This window comes from Balaenoptera borealis (genome assembly GCF_965194805.1).
Source record: "Balaenoptera borealis genome assembly, chromosome: 16".
NCBI classification, from domain to species: domain Eukaryota; kingdom Metazoa; phylum Chordata; class Mammalia; order Artiodactyla; family Balaenopteridae; genus Balaenoptera; species Balaenoptera borealis.
The window spans coordinates 66,578,691-66,593,705 of NC_138872.1; the positions used below are offsets into that span (position 1 = coordinate 66,578,691).

The 15,015-nt window shown below is 42.4% G+C and overlaps 1 protein-coding gene across 12 annotated transcripts in view; it reads right to left on the bottom strand.

Moving 5' to 3' along the window:
* DNAH3 (dynein axonemal heavy chain 3) overlaps window positions 1-15,015 on the bottom strand; it is a 208,869-nt gene that overhangs the window by 102,718 nt on the left and 91,136 nt on the right. For 11 of the 12 annotated variants that reach the window (XR_014236086.1, XM_082362351.1, XM_082362354.1 and 8 more), the window contains 9 exons: window positions 14,700-14,814; window positions 12,531-12,729; window positions 11,172-11,280; window positions 10,831-10,944; window positions 9,545-9,721; window positions 7,427-7,518; window positions 5,401-5,620; window positions 4,677-4,811; window positions 1,386-1,497 (listed from right to left, as the gene is read on the bottom strand). Coding sequence is in view for 11 of the 12 variants with exons in the window: in XM_082362351.1 (XP_082218477.1) it covers window positions 1,386-1,497; window positions 4,677-4,811; window positions 5,401-5,620; window positions 7,427-7,518; window positions 9,545-9,721; window positions 10,831-10,944; window positions 11,172-11,280; window positions 12,531-12,729; window positions 14,700-14,814 (1,273 nt within the window). In the remaining variant the exon portion in view is untranslated. The remainder of the gene's footprint in view (window positions 1-1,385; window positions 1,498-4,676; window positions 4,812-5,400; window positions 5,621-7,426; window positions 7,519-9,544; window positions 9,722-10,830; window positions 10,945-11,171; window positions 11,281-12,530; window positions 12,730-14,699; window positions 14,815-15,015) is intronic. The other variant, XM_082362356.1, reaches the window with a different exon arrangement.

Consider the following 15,015-nt stretch of genomic DNA (forward strand, 5'->3'; position numbering starts at 1 on the left):
AAACAAGTCAAATGTGCCAGTCAGATCTAAAGAAGTCTGCCTGGGCCTAAAAGAACTCAGGCAGTAAAGGAGAGAGATGCCATATAATCAGGTCTCTTTATGTACCTGACTCTTTATGTACCTGGCTACCCTAGAACCTTGGCTTTGACTTTAGATGAGGAAACAGCTGACAGGTAAAAGATTCTGGAAAATGATGGTTATTTTCCTTTTGTCTATCTGAAGGGCTAGCTTAGCCCTGAAACCTCTTCTTTAGCTGCCCAATAAGTGTCCCCTGAGAAATGGAGCACCAGGACCCAACCAGAATACACAGGCTGATGGATGGCACATTGTATGTATTTAATAACAGAAAATAACCACACTTTTACATGATCCTTCAAAGTAAGGAAAAACTGGAGTGCCTGAGCCATGAACTAAATAAAGAATCATTTCTGCAGAATTCTGAGGCAAAGACAATGGGGTAACCTCCTTTCTCTTCATTTAGTTTCCTAAATTATATTCAATGCCAAAATTATTACTTAAGTTTGAAATGCCCAAGTTATTAAGGCCAAGTTAGTGCCCAAAACAAAAAACTCAAAAATTCCACAGTAACTCAATCAGCAGTAATTCAATGTTATTAGAAAAAAATATTAAAATGAAGCATACTGGAAGGGATCGTGTAAACACAGGCACAGCAAGGCACTGCTTTTCAAAACCACAGCCTTGTGTTTTATAAAAGAAAAAAACCTCAAAACTGTTTCTCTGGCAATAAACATGGCTTTTATTTGTTGAGCTAGGTTATTTACCTGCATAATCTCATTTAATTATCACAACAATCCCATTTTACAGCTGGGAAAACAGAGGCAAAGAGAGGTTTAGTTATTTGCCCAAGGTCTGGGTTTCATTCAAAAGTCTGAGGTCTTATCTTTTACATTAAATTGAAGGAAGGAAAGAAGGAAAGGAGGGAGGGAAGGAGGGAGGCAGGGTGGATGGGAGGAGGGGAGAATGGGAAGGAGAAAAAAGGAAAGGGGAGGGAAAGAAAGAGAGGGAAAGAAGGGATGGAAAGAAAAATAAGGAAAAGGAAAAAAACCATGCAATGATCTGCTTTTAGAACAGTTTTGTTTAGGCAAGTGGCATGAGTTTTCCTCTCATTGGGAAACCTTTGGAGAAGCCACTGTTCAGCATTTGAGAAAATTCCTCCAGCTTTAATGATGCACATAAAATCACCTGTTAGAAGCTCTCCCCCTCTCTATTCTCTGCCCGCAGACCTCTGTGTGCCTTGTTCTATTCCTGGCTCTAATGTCACAAATCAGGGATGGTAAAGTTAACAGCCTGGCATCATCTCTGTGGAGCCAGTCAACTGAGTGGGGACTCCTGTCCTCCCTGGAAGCCAGGGATATGAGTTTTACCTTCGTGTAAATCACCCAGAGCTGCAGCCAACACTTTATAAGCACAGGTCTTGCCACCCATGGGGTCTCCGACAATCATATAGCCATGTCTTACCAGCATCATCTCGTAGATCTGGGAGGAGACATCATATAAGAAGTTAATCATTGCAAACCTCCCAGAACTGCAATTAGTCAGAAGTCTACAAGGAACAAGGACTGCAGTCCTTTATCTGTCATCTATTGTTTAAATATCTTTTGGATGAATAACTATATGTGTGCATCTCAGATTATTTAAGGGATGGGAAATACTATTTGCTCTGCACCTATCTATGTGCTAAGCAGCAAGTGACTTACCTAAGTTATTTCATTTAATCCACACAGGTATCATTAACTACTTTTTTTTTTTTTTATTTTTTTTATTTTTAGCTGTGTTGGGTCTTCGTTTCTGTGCGAGGGCTTTCTCTAGTTGTGGCAAGTGGGGGCCACTCTTCATTGCGGTGCGCGGGCCTTTCACTGTCGCGGCCTCTCTTGTTGCGGAGCACGGGCTCCAGACGCGCAGGCTCAGCAGCTGTGGCTCACGGGCCTAGTTGCTCCGTGGCATGTGGGATCTTCCCAGCCCAGGGCTCGAACCCGTGTCCCCTGCATTGGCAGGCAGATTCTCAACCACTGCACCACCAGGGAAGCCCATTAACTACTTTTAAATGGTGGGAACACTGAGCCCAAGAGAGGCTAACTAACTTGCCCAAGCTCATCAGTGGTGGAACCAGGATTTGATCACAGGGCTCTCTGACTTCAATGCCACTAATCTTTTCATTGCACCATTTCTACTTGCTTTTAAAGAGGAAAAGGAAACAATGGTCATTTTAGCCAACTGCATTTCTATTGGAAATTTCCTTTCTCAAGGCTTAAATGCTATTCTGACTTGATTGGAACTCTCAATAGATTAAAATGTATTTTCTGAGCCAGGGGTGATGCTGTAAAATATAAATGAACCTCCATGTAATTTTAGCCCCTACCCTTGAGAATCAACAGCTAAGTGGAAGCTCATTTTTTGAATTTTCTCATTGTTTTGTCTGTGACAAGTAGTCCATGACAGTTGAAATGCAAATGCTTTGGTCATTTATATTAATGTGAAATGTTTTCTCTCTCCTTTTAAACTGTGAGTCTCTCAGCAAAAGGGAATATATGAAGCTTTTTATTTTAAGGATTGTTTGCATTATTTTTCACATTGGAAGTGAGTTACGCAGAGGGTGTAAATTAGGACAATGGGGGTGGTACAGGTACTGACAAAAGTGAGTTAGCAAATATTTGTTAAACACCTATTATGTGCCAGATACTGTTCTAAGTTCTACAGACAGAGATGACAAAACAACAAAATCCCCAACCATCAAGTAAGGTCTACATTCAAGAAGATTGCAAAGACATTTCAGATTGAATAAAGATAAATGGAGTTGACTGTGCATTAGAAAAAAGAGAAAAAGGCACTTATGATTCAATAGCCTCTCACCTTCCCCCTCACATAACTTTAAATGGATTATCAAGGTATCAGTATACAAAAGGGAAGGTAGCTCCATATATTTTGCTTTTGAAAATTGGTACTAAACTATATAAAAGTTCATCTGTAGGTCTGCAAATTACTTTGAAATACATAAAAAAGTAAGATAAGTTGATGGATGGACGGATGGATAGATAAGTGGTAAAGCAAGTATTATAAAATGTTAATTATAAAATCTGGGTGGTGGGTACATGGGTATTCTCAGTAAAATTCTTTCAATTTTTCTGCATGTTTAAATTTTTTATTATAAAATATTGGAAATAAAAGCTCATGCCTAGTTTAAAAAATTCCATCTATAAAATCCCAACAAATAGATTAGGATTCAATATTGAGTTAAATGAATTGTGTCAAGACTAGCACATTTGATGAATAGTAGGGAAAAATCTTTTATTCTTAATGACATAGTAGGAAAAAATTCTTATTCCTAAAAATTTTTATTCTGATCTCAGAATCTGGAGACCTGGGTCCTACCTTGACCTTTAATTCTAAATAACAATACGATTTTGGGAAATGATGATATTTCTGATGTTTGTGGAGATGGTGAGGTTGATTTTGATATAGTCATCAGGCACTATATCTAGCACTTTATGTACTTCTTGTCTCAAAATTACTCTGTGGGGAAGGTTTTACTCCCTCCATTTTACAGATGAAGAAACTAGGGCTCAGAATGGTGAACTAACTTGCCTAAAATCTCACAGCAAAAAACTGATGGGGGTGAGATTTGAAACTCGGTTTATATGAATCCAAATCTGTTCCCTCTCTGGATGCCAGTGTTCTTAAGGAGCCAGGAGCAGATGGCATTTAAGGTCCCTTGTAGTTCTGTCCTGTGATTCTGTAGAAAAAGTGCATTTGGGGCTTATTTTATTCAACTTATGACTTTAAGTCAGTTTTACATAGAAAGTGATCCTAGGGAAGGATCCCTGAAATTAGTGTGAAGTTTCACTAAGGTTCTCCAGGGTCAAGACTGTAGAAACATTTCTTTCACCTACTGATAACAGCACCCTGATTTTCCCTGAGGAACCACCACTTCATGGTTCAGTCCACATGACTTGGGTGGCTCTGACTCCACCTCCACTTCTGGCAGAGGTGGGGTGGTTATGGTCTACTTCTTGTCTCTGTAATTGGTTCAGGGATGGTCACATGACTTTATGAGCACCATTCAAAGCTAATCCTGAGACTTTTGCTGAGGACACTCCAGGAATGATGCTCTTTTTCCTTCTGGGCTTGAACATGGGACAATCTAAGTGTGAGGCTACTGGGGGCCCAACTGAAAATGAATTTTTCATGCAGAGAGAGGCAGAATCCAGAAATGAGGACAGGCAGATTCCTGATGACATTATCTAAAAACCTGTATCTCACTATGCCTGAAACCAACATATTTCTGGACTTTCCAAGTTAGGTAAGTGAGTAAATTCCCTTTTGTTGACTAAGACAGTTTGAATTGGATTTCTGTCACTGGGAACCAAAAAAGTTGGTTTTTGACTAATTCAAAGCCCAATGCCCTGAAAGGTTCTGTTTCATCCCCAAATGATGAAAAAGAAACCCCAGGGAAGATGGTCATAGGAAAAATATTGGATTTTAAAAGTCAACTCCTGGAGATGAAAACTGAAGGCACAACAGATTGTTGAGTGTCTTCATCTGTAATCAGGCATCTCCAATTGCTGTCAGCTCAGTTCCAATCTACCATAGTTCTTTCTAATTCCTGACCTCAGCAAACAGTAAACAGGTACATTCCCACATGGGTACAAGGACTCAACCTGGATAATTTTTCCAATAAACCAAGGTACTGGCTGGAGTTTCATCTTTTTGATGTTCTCATTCAGCACTTCCATAAAAACTTCATAGTCTGGCTTTGGAAGAACAACTCCAGGAAACAAATCTGATATAATTCCCTGTTAACAAAAATTCAAGCTGTGAAAAAGATGAATTATCAGATACATAACCTCAACATTTTTCTAAAATGAGATCTACAGGTAGCAGGAATCCTTGGAAAATTCCAAACGTCATTTTTCCTGTACCAATACTTATCTACAATTACAAATTCCAACAATATCTGTTAAACATGATTTTCCTTCCCCAAAATTTTAAAAGTCAGCAAATATTTAATAAGTCTGTGCTGTCTTTCAGTCATTATACTAGCAATGAACAAGACAGTCATGATTTCTGTCTTAAAGAGCTTACAGCCTAGTAAGGAAGATAGGCATTAAAATAATTCCAAAAGAAAACTAATTACATTTGATATAAACAATTACTCACACTCAACAGCAAATATCCTAACAGTGAAACTATTTTTATTAAAATCAGGAATTAGGGATATTGCTATTACCATTATTATTTAACATTTGGGGGAGGGTATCTGGCAAGAGGTATGCTGGCTAGAGAATGGAGGGGGTGTCAGGAGATGGAAGAGGTGCCGAAAAAATTTTTCATCTTTGGATGTCGCGTCTCAGTGCTTAGCCAAGGTCCCAAACCACTACATACCTGAAATAGAGGGACATCTTGAGCCAAGAACTTGGCCAGGTTGACATCAAGCAAGGCCCGGAGCAGCAGGACACTCTCATTCTCCTCTGGATACTTCAGCTTCAGGTTGCCAGCGGCAGTGAGCACAGACTTGACAGCACGCATGCCATAGTCATAGTGATGCTGGGAGGAAAGTTGCTCTGAACACAGGCGGTAGGTTGCAACAATCTTCTGGGCAAGACTGGGAGGGCAAAGACATATCTGCAGACCCTCTAGAGAGGACCATGTCCTGCTCAGCAGACATTCCCAACATGCTTGTGCCCTGTCCCTTCAGAAGCCAGGCCTGCCCACGAACTTGATGGAGAAACCCTATCATTTGAAGGCCTCTTCACAGCGTTACCACAATGAGCTAAGGAAGCACTGTAACTCTCTTTCAAAGGCAGGATGAAAAACAGCAAGCACATACATATGTATAACATATACTGTACAAGAAGTTATATGTGTTTATACTTTTATCTGTATATATGAATGTATGTGTACACCACACACCCACACACACACAAACACATACTTGGGAAGATTACATCAAACGATTAACAATGTTAATGCCTAAAGAGTAGGACTAAGGGTCACAAAGGGGACACTCATTTTTGCATTTCTGTAACATTACAATTTTTTTCAATATCCATGTTTTACTTTTTTAATGTAAGAAAACCAATTCAAAATTTAATATACTCAGCACACAACACATGTATGCGCATGTGCACTGCCATATCTTATTTTTCCTGGGCACACGGCAGGGACCACACTTCCTAGCCTCCCACACAGTTACGGGTGGCCACATCACTGAGGCCTAGCCAGTGGCATATGAATGAAAGGGAAGTACGCCACTTTGAGGGCTGGCCCATAAAAACCTCCTCCATAAGATCCTCTATGCTCATGTGTTGTAGCTGTGAGATATAAGTAACCTGGGTCCCTGGGGAAGAACTCCTCTGATCACAAACACCCATTTTAGATGTCTAGGGAGTGAAAAATAAATTTCTGCTATGCTAAGCCATTGGAATTTGGAGGTCAGGTTTACCCTAACTAATGTACTTATGCACATTCCCCTTGCAGGGCTCCTCTCTAACAAGACTGATTTACTTTAAAAGCAAAGACTGTGTTGCTCATCAGCACCTAGCACAGGGCTGGGCATAAGGTAGGTGGTTTGCCAATTGAATAAATAAATGAATTGAACAGGCAAATCAATGTAACCCAAGTCTCCTATAGAAAAAATAAACCTCTTATGACTGAGGCAGCCACTTAGCCTAGGAAGGATGGCACATTCTGTTGAGAACATCTGCAGCCCCTTGCATTAACAGCAAGGACCTCCAGGCCACAAAGACACTGTGGGCCTTGTGGAGATAACTGCAGTAACAAAAAATCAATTGATTATGGGCAAGACAATGTAAAAAGACAAATGTAAAATTTGAAACAGATCAATAAAAGCCATTTTACAATAAATATTCACAACTCTGGGTGCACGTGATAAAGACGCTGATGCTTGTGTATGTCTACGTCTTAGAAAACTGGGTAATACTTGAATGAGAGATAACCAAGTTGATTTGAGTAAATAAATATTATATTGATAACAATGTTAATTCTAAATTATATTAATTTTTCCTCTTCAATCTTGGAATAACTTCATGTTTTTCAGTCTCGCCTTAAGTCATTTAGGAGTGTGTGTGTGTGTGTGTGTGTGTGTGTGTGTGTGTGTGTGTGTTAGAGTGAAGGGTAGAGAAGAGATGAGCAATTCTTCCTTAGAAGAAGTCCAGGTGTATACAAATAGAGTGGAGGCCTTTTCTTGGTAATCTGAGCCATTTCCTAGTCAGGGATGGGGTCAGAACCAAGACCAGGGCTATGTGCTTTCAGATCAACTTGTGAGTAAAAGCAGTTTCTCAAGTTTCTCTCTTTTTTTTCCAATGGAAAATTTACCTTGAATCCACCCCACAAAAAGCCACTCTGTCACTCTTTCTTTAGAACCCACTAGAAAGCCAATATAACATACCTTCTGGAGTCTAGAAACCCCATAGAGTAGAGGGAGATTTCTCCAATGAGGGCATAATCTGGCACCATCATGGCCACTGTCCGAAACAAGGCCTGGAAAAGAAACAGCACATTCAGAACCTAAATACATAAGGTGAAAATGGGGGAAGGTACATCTACAGAGGCAAAGAGAAGTAACATGATCATTCAGACCACCCAGTGACAATCAAGGAAAGGAGGGCCGGAGGACAAATCAGTGTAGAAGGATTGTCTTTACTGGACAGATCCACTGCTCCATGAACCTCCCCACTAGCCTTGTCCAGGTACATGTGTCACATTGGGTCCCTCAGTGGTTGTGTGGAAGGCCTTAGGTGCTGGTATCCTAGCAACACCTCATCCTCCTATGCCAAATGAGCATCATTCAACTATTGGAGCTTTCCGGTGTTCAATGTAGACAGTAGAAGTCATTCAGGGATGCAGGATAATTATGTATCAGAAGAATCCTGAAGTCAGACAAATCTTGATTTGAGTCCTTGTTCTGCTACCTACTAACTGTGGGTAAGTTATGTAACCCCTCTAGACCTCAGGTCTTTCATCTCAAAATGTACTAACAACTGTGCCCTCTTCATAGCTATCATGAGAACAAATGATATTATGTAAGTGAAGTGCTTAAAAAGGTGTGTGGCACATAGTGAGGGCTCAATAAACATCAGCTATTGTTTCTAATATCTTAGGTCTTAGAGGAGAAGTGACTTGCCCAAGTCATGCAGTTAGAGGTAGAGCCAGGACTAGAATCCAGGCTTCCTGACACCAACTCTGGGTACCTTCTACTATGCCACACTGTCTCATGAAAGTTGTTTGTGCAGATCTAACATGGTTGTTGGCTGGGAGCGGTACAGGGGGGAGTTACATCAACTGGGCACTCTGAGAAATGTGGGTCCAAATTCTACTTTGCTGTCCCCTGGCCTATGCTGACCTAGAGAGGAAGAGTCACCCTTAGGGATCTCTTTGACTTCTTTTCCATTCCCAGGGAGGAGGAGCAGTGGCTTGTCTGAATTAGATTCCAGGGAACTAATCAGAATGTGCTTCTAGCAGATGGAGCATCATGTACTAAAGTCAGTGAATGTGGGTTTTGTCCAGGTCTCTCTTACGTCTTTCACGCAAGGGAATGGAGCAATAACTTGAAAGGAAATCCATAAAGAAGCAGGCCTAGAATTTTCCCTCTGGTTGCTCTTTTCATGCAGTTGGGGTGCTAGGTGCTCTTCCCACAGGTGAAGACCCATTCATCTTGCACTTTGTGTTTTTTCCTTCCATGAGAGCAGCATGCTAAGGTCATCTAGTGCCTGTTCCCTTAAGATGGCCTGGTTGGAATTCTCTCTCTCCCCCTTCAGAGGCACTTTCCTTCTCCCACTAGCAGCAGGGCCAATGCTTATTGCCACAGCTGTAGCCCAGGCCAGCTCAGCAGTAGGTACCAGGGACATATAAGCTCTCTTGTTATCTCTCTAGCTGGTTGGAACAGCCTGCTTTGGTGTGGACACCGCTTAGGCCTAACCAGCTTAGCTCCATGTGCTCTAGTCTTGGTCTACAAGCGTTCTCTGTGTTGAACTTTGATGCTCTCTTATAAGCAGATCTGTTTTATTTGGCCTACAGTGATTTTTTTTTTTTTTTTTTTTTTTGCATTGAGCCAGGATCTAAAAATAAGATTTCATGTAAAAATCCAAATTTCTGGCTTTTCCTGAAAAATGAGAAGACCTGACAATTCCTGCTTGGCAACAGCAGGCTGGGGCTAAGTAGGGGCTGCTGCCTCTAGATGGGGCATTTGTCAGAGTCCCTACCAGGCCCAGCTGGCTTTTCTCATTTATATTAACTGTCTGACCCCTGCAGACAACAGAAATAGTGACACTTATTCCAGTGTTCATTGTTTCCTCTTTGCCATTGGTTATTATGTATATATTTCCTCCCATCTCATGAGACCTAGTTGGGGAGACGGTTGAGTTCTGAAGCCAAGTAACGTCTTTACTTCTCACAGCTGAAAAATGTCAACTGGTCCTATTATTTGGCTTCTCTGTGAGACCCTCGGATACTTCCAAAGGTTTCTATACCATAAAGTACACCCAGTAGTTACACACTCAGTATTTACCTTGAGGTTATCTGGCAGCTCAGCCCTGCCAGCATACCCAGGGTTCATGGTGATGAAGACAGCACAGGTTGGGTTCAGAAAGAGCTCAGTGCCTTCAAAGATGAATATCTTTAGCTTCCGGATAATGGCTTGTTGAATGCTGAGAATCTGCTGAGCTACCACAGACAGCACTTCTACCTGGAGTGAGAATGGCTGGTTGATTTGAGCTCCTGCTTCTGACAGCCACCAACCCCACTATGCCAAAGTACCCTTCACTTAGCAAAGAATCCCATCACCTGAGAATAAGACCTTCACATTCAAAATTAGGAGCATGATTTAGGGTTTTGGTAAAGGAAAGGAAAATTGGTGTGTATATGCATGCATACATGTGCATACGTGTGTGCGTGTAAGTAGTTTCCATAGTATCTTATCTTTGTTTTACCTTTGTTCCAGCACCTAGCATAATGCTTCACCCATAGTATGTGTTTATTGGTTCAAGTTGCATGTTTACATTTCCTAATCTCAATTCCCTACCCAAATAGAATTAACCACCCCCTCTTTTGTGATGACTCCTTTGTACCACTGCTATAGACTTCTCTCATATTCTATTTGTATCGTTTAATTTTTATTTCCCTTTGCTAGACTATAACAGTCTAGAGGGCAAAACCATTTTTTGCTCATCTTTGTATCATGAACACGTGCAGAGTATCCGATATAGAGTAGCTGCTCAATAAATTTTTTTTTCTTTTTTAAAGAGGTTCAGCATGTTTTTTAAAAATACTTAATTAATTAATTAATTATTTTTGGCTGTGTTGGGTCTTCGTTTCTGTGCGAGGGCTTTCTCTAGTTGCGGCAAGTGGGGGCCACTCTTCATCGTGGTGCGCGGGCCTCTCACTATCGCAGCCTCTCTTGTTGCGGAGCACAGGCTCCAGACGCGCAGGCTCAGTAGTTGTGGCTCACGGGCCTAGTTGCTCCGCGGCACGTGGGATCTTCCCAGACCAGGGCTCGAACCCGCGTCCCCTGCATTGGCAGGCAGATTCTCAACCACTGCGCCACCAGGGAAGCCCTCAATAAGTTTTTGAATGAGCAAGTGAGGGAATCAATTTGGTGAGAATGTTTATGTGTATAAAATATGCATTTTGTCTCCTTGGGGCTGTTTTTGTTTGGTTCATTGAGTACTTACTCTGTGCAACGGGCCTTAGAGGAGACATAAGTGACATAAGTCCCTGTCACTGAGGAACTGAGAGCCCAGAAAAAAGTCCCTGCCTGTCCAAACCCTCCATTCAGTAGCCCAGTAGCAGAGTTACCTCAATCCTGTTGAACTCATCAAAGCAGGCCCATGCTCCAGCCTGGGCCAGCCCTTTGAAGAACTTCCCCATGGCTTTGTAATCTAGACCATCTGAGCAGTTGAAGACCACACACTAGAAAGAGGGAGGATGTGGGCACCATTCAGGATGGGTTTCCTCCCATCTGAATCACCCTGCACCATGAAACAGAGGTGGGGCTCCCTCTTCCTGTTCCACTGGAGGAGGTGGAGCCCCACTCTGCCTGTTACTCTGAACCATCTTGAACTTCATGCCAATTCTCCTGGACAGGGGTCCAGAGAGGGATGGGAAAAAGATTGTGCGGATGGACAGCATTTCCCTACCTGCTTGGCCAAAGCTCTGGCTAGATCTTTGGTGGTTTCTGTCTTGCCTGTCCCAGCTGGACCCTCTGGGGCTCCCCCAAGGTTCAGCTTCAAAGCCCCCATCAGCGTCCTAAGGAGAAGAGAATAAGAACTCAGTGCCAAGTCCTAAGGCACAGGAAAGAAACTTGCTTTTGGTTTATTTTGTTTTGACTCAGACAAGTAATTAAATATTTTCCCCTGATTATATGAGCAATATATCATCATTGTAAAAAGTTCTATTTTACTCAGTGTTGTAATCTCAGCGCCTGGTACATGGGTGACACCTATAAGCATTTGTTTGAATGAATGATTGAATGGATAAATGAATATATACTTACTAAATGAATCAAATAAAAGTAAAAAATCCTCATAAACTCCACATTCTAAAGATCACCAATGCCAATGGAATGATGAAAAATAAATATATTTCTCCCACTAGGTTATGAACTCTTGAGTTCAGGACCCATATTTGATTCAGTTCCATATGGTAGGCACAAGATAAATGCTAGAAATGTGTTAACTGTGGTTCCACAGCCCCTTGTATGAGCCTCTATAATTTCAGTTAACACACTTTCTTGTTATCACCTGAGGGTGTGTCTCTCCCCCACCCCATTAGGTTGAGGGTTCCTGGAGGTCATACATCATGCACAGGAAAGTTCAAGAAATGGTTGTTGAATAATGAGTGGAATGATAAATGAATGAAGAACAGAAATCATAGAACATAGAAAACAGGTGACTGAGGACTCTGAAATAAAAAAAATACTCAAGTACTATTTTTATAATTAAAAAAATTCCATTCTAAGGAATGTATAAAATCAAAGAAAACGCTAAACATCACAAAATTGACAAGTTCACGAAGTCCAGATTTCTAAAGTTATAAATTCCAAGCAAAGTAGCAAAGCACTTTGCTGAGCACAGAATGGCCATACCTCTTCATCAGACTGGTGGCAGAGCTCAGAGACTCCTTGCCTGGGTCCTTTGCCTGGCCCCTTTTCTACCTCTGGCCATGGGATCTCCAGGCACCATCTTGATTCCTGCCACTGGAGACCTTTCTACTTAAGCACTGTGCCATTTTCAAGGAGAGGCATCAATGTGCTAATTGTTGGTTTGAACACAATAATTTGCATTAGGACTCCTACTGGGTTCTCATTTCTGGCCTAAGGCCCAGTGTCAGTGCCCATCTGTGGGACCATGGTGACGAAGGGAAAAATTGTAAAATCTGAGAAACTAAAATATAGATGGTAATGGTAACAAACTCAAGATGCTCTAATCTTCTTCCCCAGGTTTTCCTTTTGGAATTCTCTATTCACCCTTCAGGTCTGGGGGAGCCCCAGAATTTACCTGTAGCAGCGGTCAGTGAGGGGCGTAATCACCAGCCGGGGGGAGTTTCCCAGGTACTCATAGCCGTATAAGGCTTCTGTAGTGATCATCTGCACCTGTACATCCTTGGTATCCCAGTAGTAGCGCAGTTGGGAGATCCACTGGAAATCATTCAGATCACAGACACTGTCTTCAGATAGCTTGGCGACCACATCACGAGCTGTGGGGACACAGACGTGGAAACACACACTCGCGGAGCCATCAGCATCCTCCCGTCTTCATGGATTCCTCAGAAAGGTTTGACTGAGGATGTCATCAAGGCCACCCCTCACTATCGTGACAATTTTAGGCTCAACTATCCTCCTCGCCCATCCCCAAACTTCAAGCAACATCTGTATTTATGCACTACATAAATTTATAGTATTAGCTACTGTTATCATTCCCAAACTCTTGGGAGGCTGAACCAGAGGGGTTTGCAATATGTAGTTACCCCAAATGCTATCTTATCCCCAGTGTGACCCTTTTGGCCCTGTTCCAGGCCTCTAGATATCCTAGGAGAACACGATCTGCCTTGCCTGATATAGTTAGCAAGGGTAGGGGTCCCAAGAATCCTTGTTAGATGTATTCTTTCCATGAAGGGGGGTGTCTGAGAAACTAACTAGGAGATACATTTCTAGGTTTTCTCCTTTCTGTCATGGGATTGTGAGGCTAATTTAATTTTCTCACAGTGATGGGAGCCCTGAAGTTGATGAGTGGACATAAGTTTATGAGAATCATTCGTTATTTTTTAGGTAACTCACAGGGCAAGTGCTATTGTGATCTCAGAACTAGTAGAACAGCTTGAAATCAGGATCTCAGAAACATAACTTTGCAAAGGGACACTTCTGTAAGTCTACTGCCTCTCTGTGAGAGAAATCTTTATTACAGTAAAATCCAAAACCCTACAGAGAAGAGTCCTTGCAGAAGATTACACCAGCAGCTCTTCCATTCACCCCAAGGAATTTAATTCCACGCTAGATTCCTGGGAGAACCCAGAGAGTGGTGACAGGAGCAGGGTATGTGTGAGAGATCCAAGGGGAAGGTGAATCTCAAGGCACTGGGTTGGGGATACCTTCCCTATGCAGTGTATGTTCGTGTGTTTGTGCATGAATGTGTGTGTGTGCGCGTGTGTGTAAACCCAACCACTCTGAGGTATCCTGGGCAGTAACCATGCTTGCACTTATTACTCCTACCAGTTAAATACGTAGCCAGATGAAGATCACATTCTCCCTGCTCGCCTTCGGATTTTATGCTAGTCTATCCAAATGAAATCAGATTGAAATGAGCATCAGGGATTGAAATGAGCATCAGGGAGTTCCCTGGTGGCCTAGTGGTTAGGATTCCAGGCTTTCACTGCCGTGGCCCAGGTTCAATCCCTGGTCAGGGAACTGAGGTCCCACAAGCCGTGCGGCCGAAAAAGAAATGAGCATCAGCCGCACAGAGAGTAAGATGCATGAACTGCCAGTAGGAAGCTGGGTGTGTAAGCAAAAGAGACACTGTTCCCAGGCAACCAGTTTGGTCCAGCCCTAGTTTCCCTGGTGATGATGGCGTGAGGGTGTGGGGGTGGTTTGCTCTATATAAAGACCCTGGTTCTTCTTCCTCCTTTCCTCCTTCTCTCCTTCTCTCTCTCTCTCTCTCTTTTTTAGGAAGAGCTGGAAGGCATCCTCTCTTACCCCTTCCCTCCCTGCATCACTGCCCATTTCCAGTCTCTGGGTTTGGAATCAGACATAAGTTCAAATTACAAAAGCGTCTCTGCTACTTACTAGCTGTGTGCCTCTCAGCAAGTTATTTGCCTCTACAAACCTCAGGCTCTTAATCTGTGAAATGTGTATAAAAATAAGACAATGTATGTCAAGCACTTAGCACAAAGCTTGGAACCAAGTAAGTATTCAGAAATGTTCATTAAGATCAGTACAAGGAAATCGATTCGAGTTGGTAAATCTCAGAAAGGTTGGGGATGGGAGGGGAAAACATAAGATGGAGATACACAGAAGCATTGACTCCTCTCCTTACCCCCTCACTTACTTTCAGTTGGAGAAGTCTCTTCCTAATGAGAAAAGGGACCTGAGTCATTCCATCCAGAAGGGAGAGAGGCAAGCCTGGCAGCCCTTACTGGACAGTCAGTAATGCGAGGGAAACCTCCTTGCTTACCGTGGACATCAATGACTGTGAGGGCCCCAAGGGTGAGTCGAGCCCCACTGCTCAGCTTTCCTCGCACCAGCTGGACAATCTGTGCCATCTGATCATTGCTCTTTTTCAGAAAATCCTAGCAGGGGAGTAAGATGGCACAATGGGTTAAACTGGATTCTCTTCTGGTAATCCCTTTTCTGGAATGACACCATCCACCACCCCATGGTCCAAACCAGACTCCTGGATGTCATCCCTCAAGCTCCCTTTCCCTCACCCCCAGTCGTTAACATTGAGACAAATTTCAAATGCATTATGCTAACTGAAAGAATTCAGATTT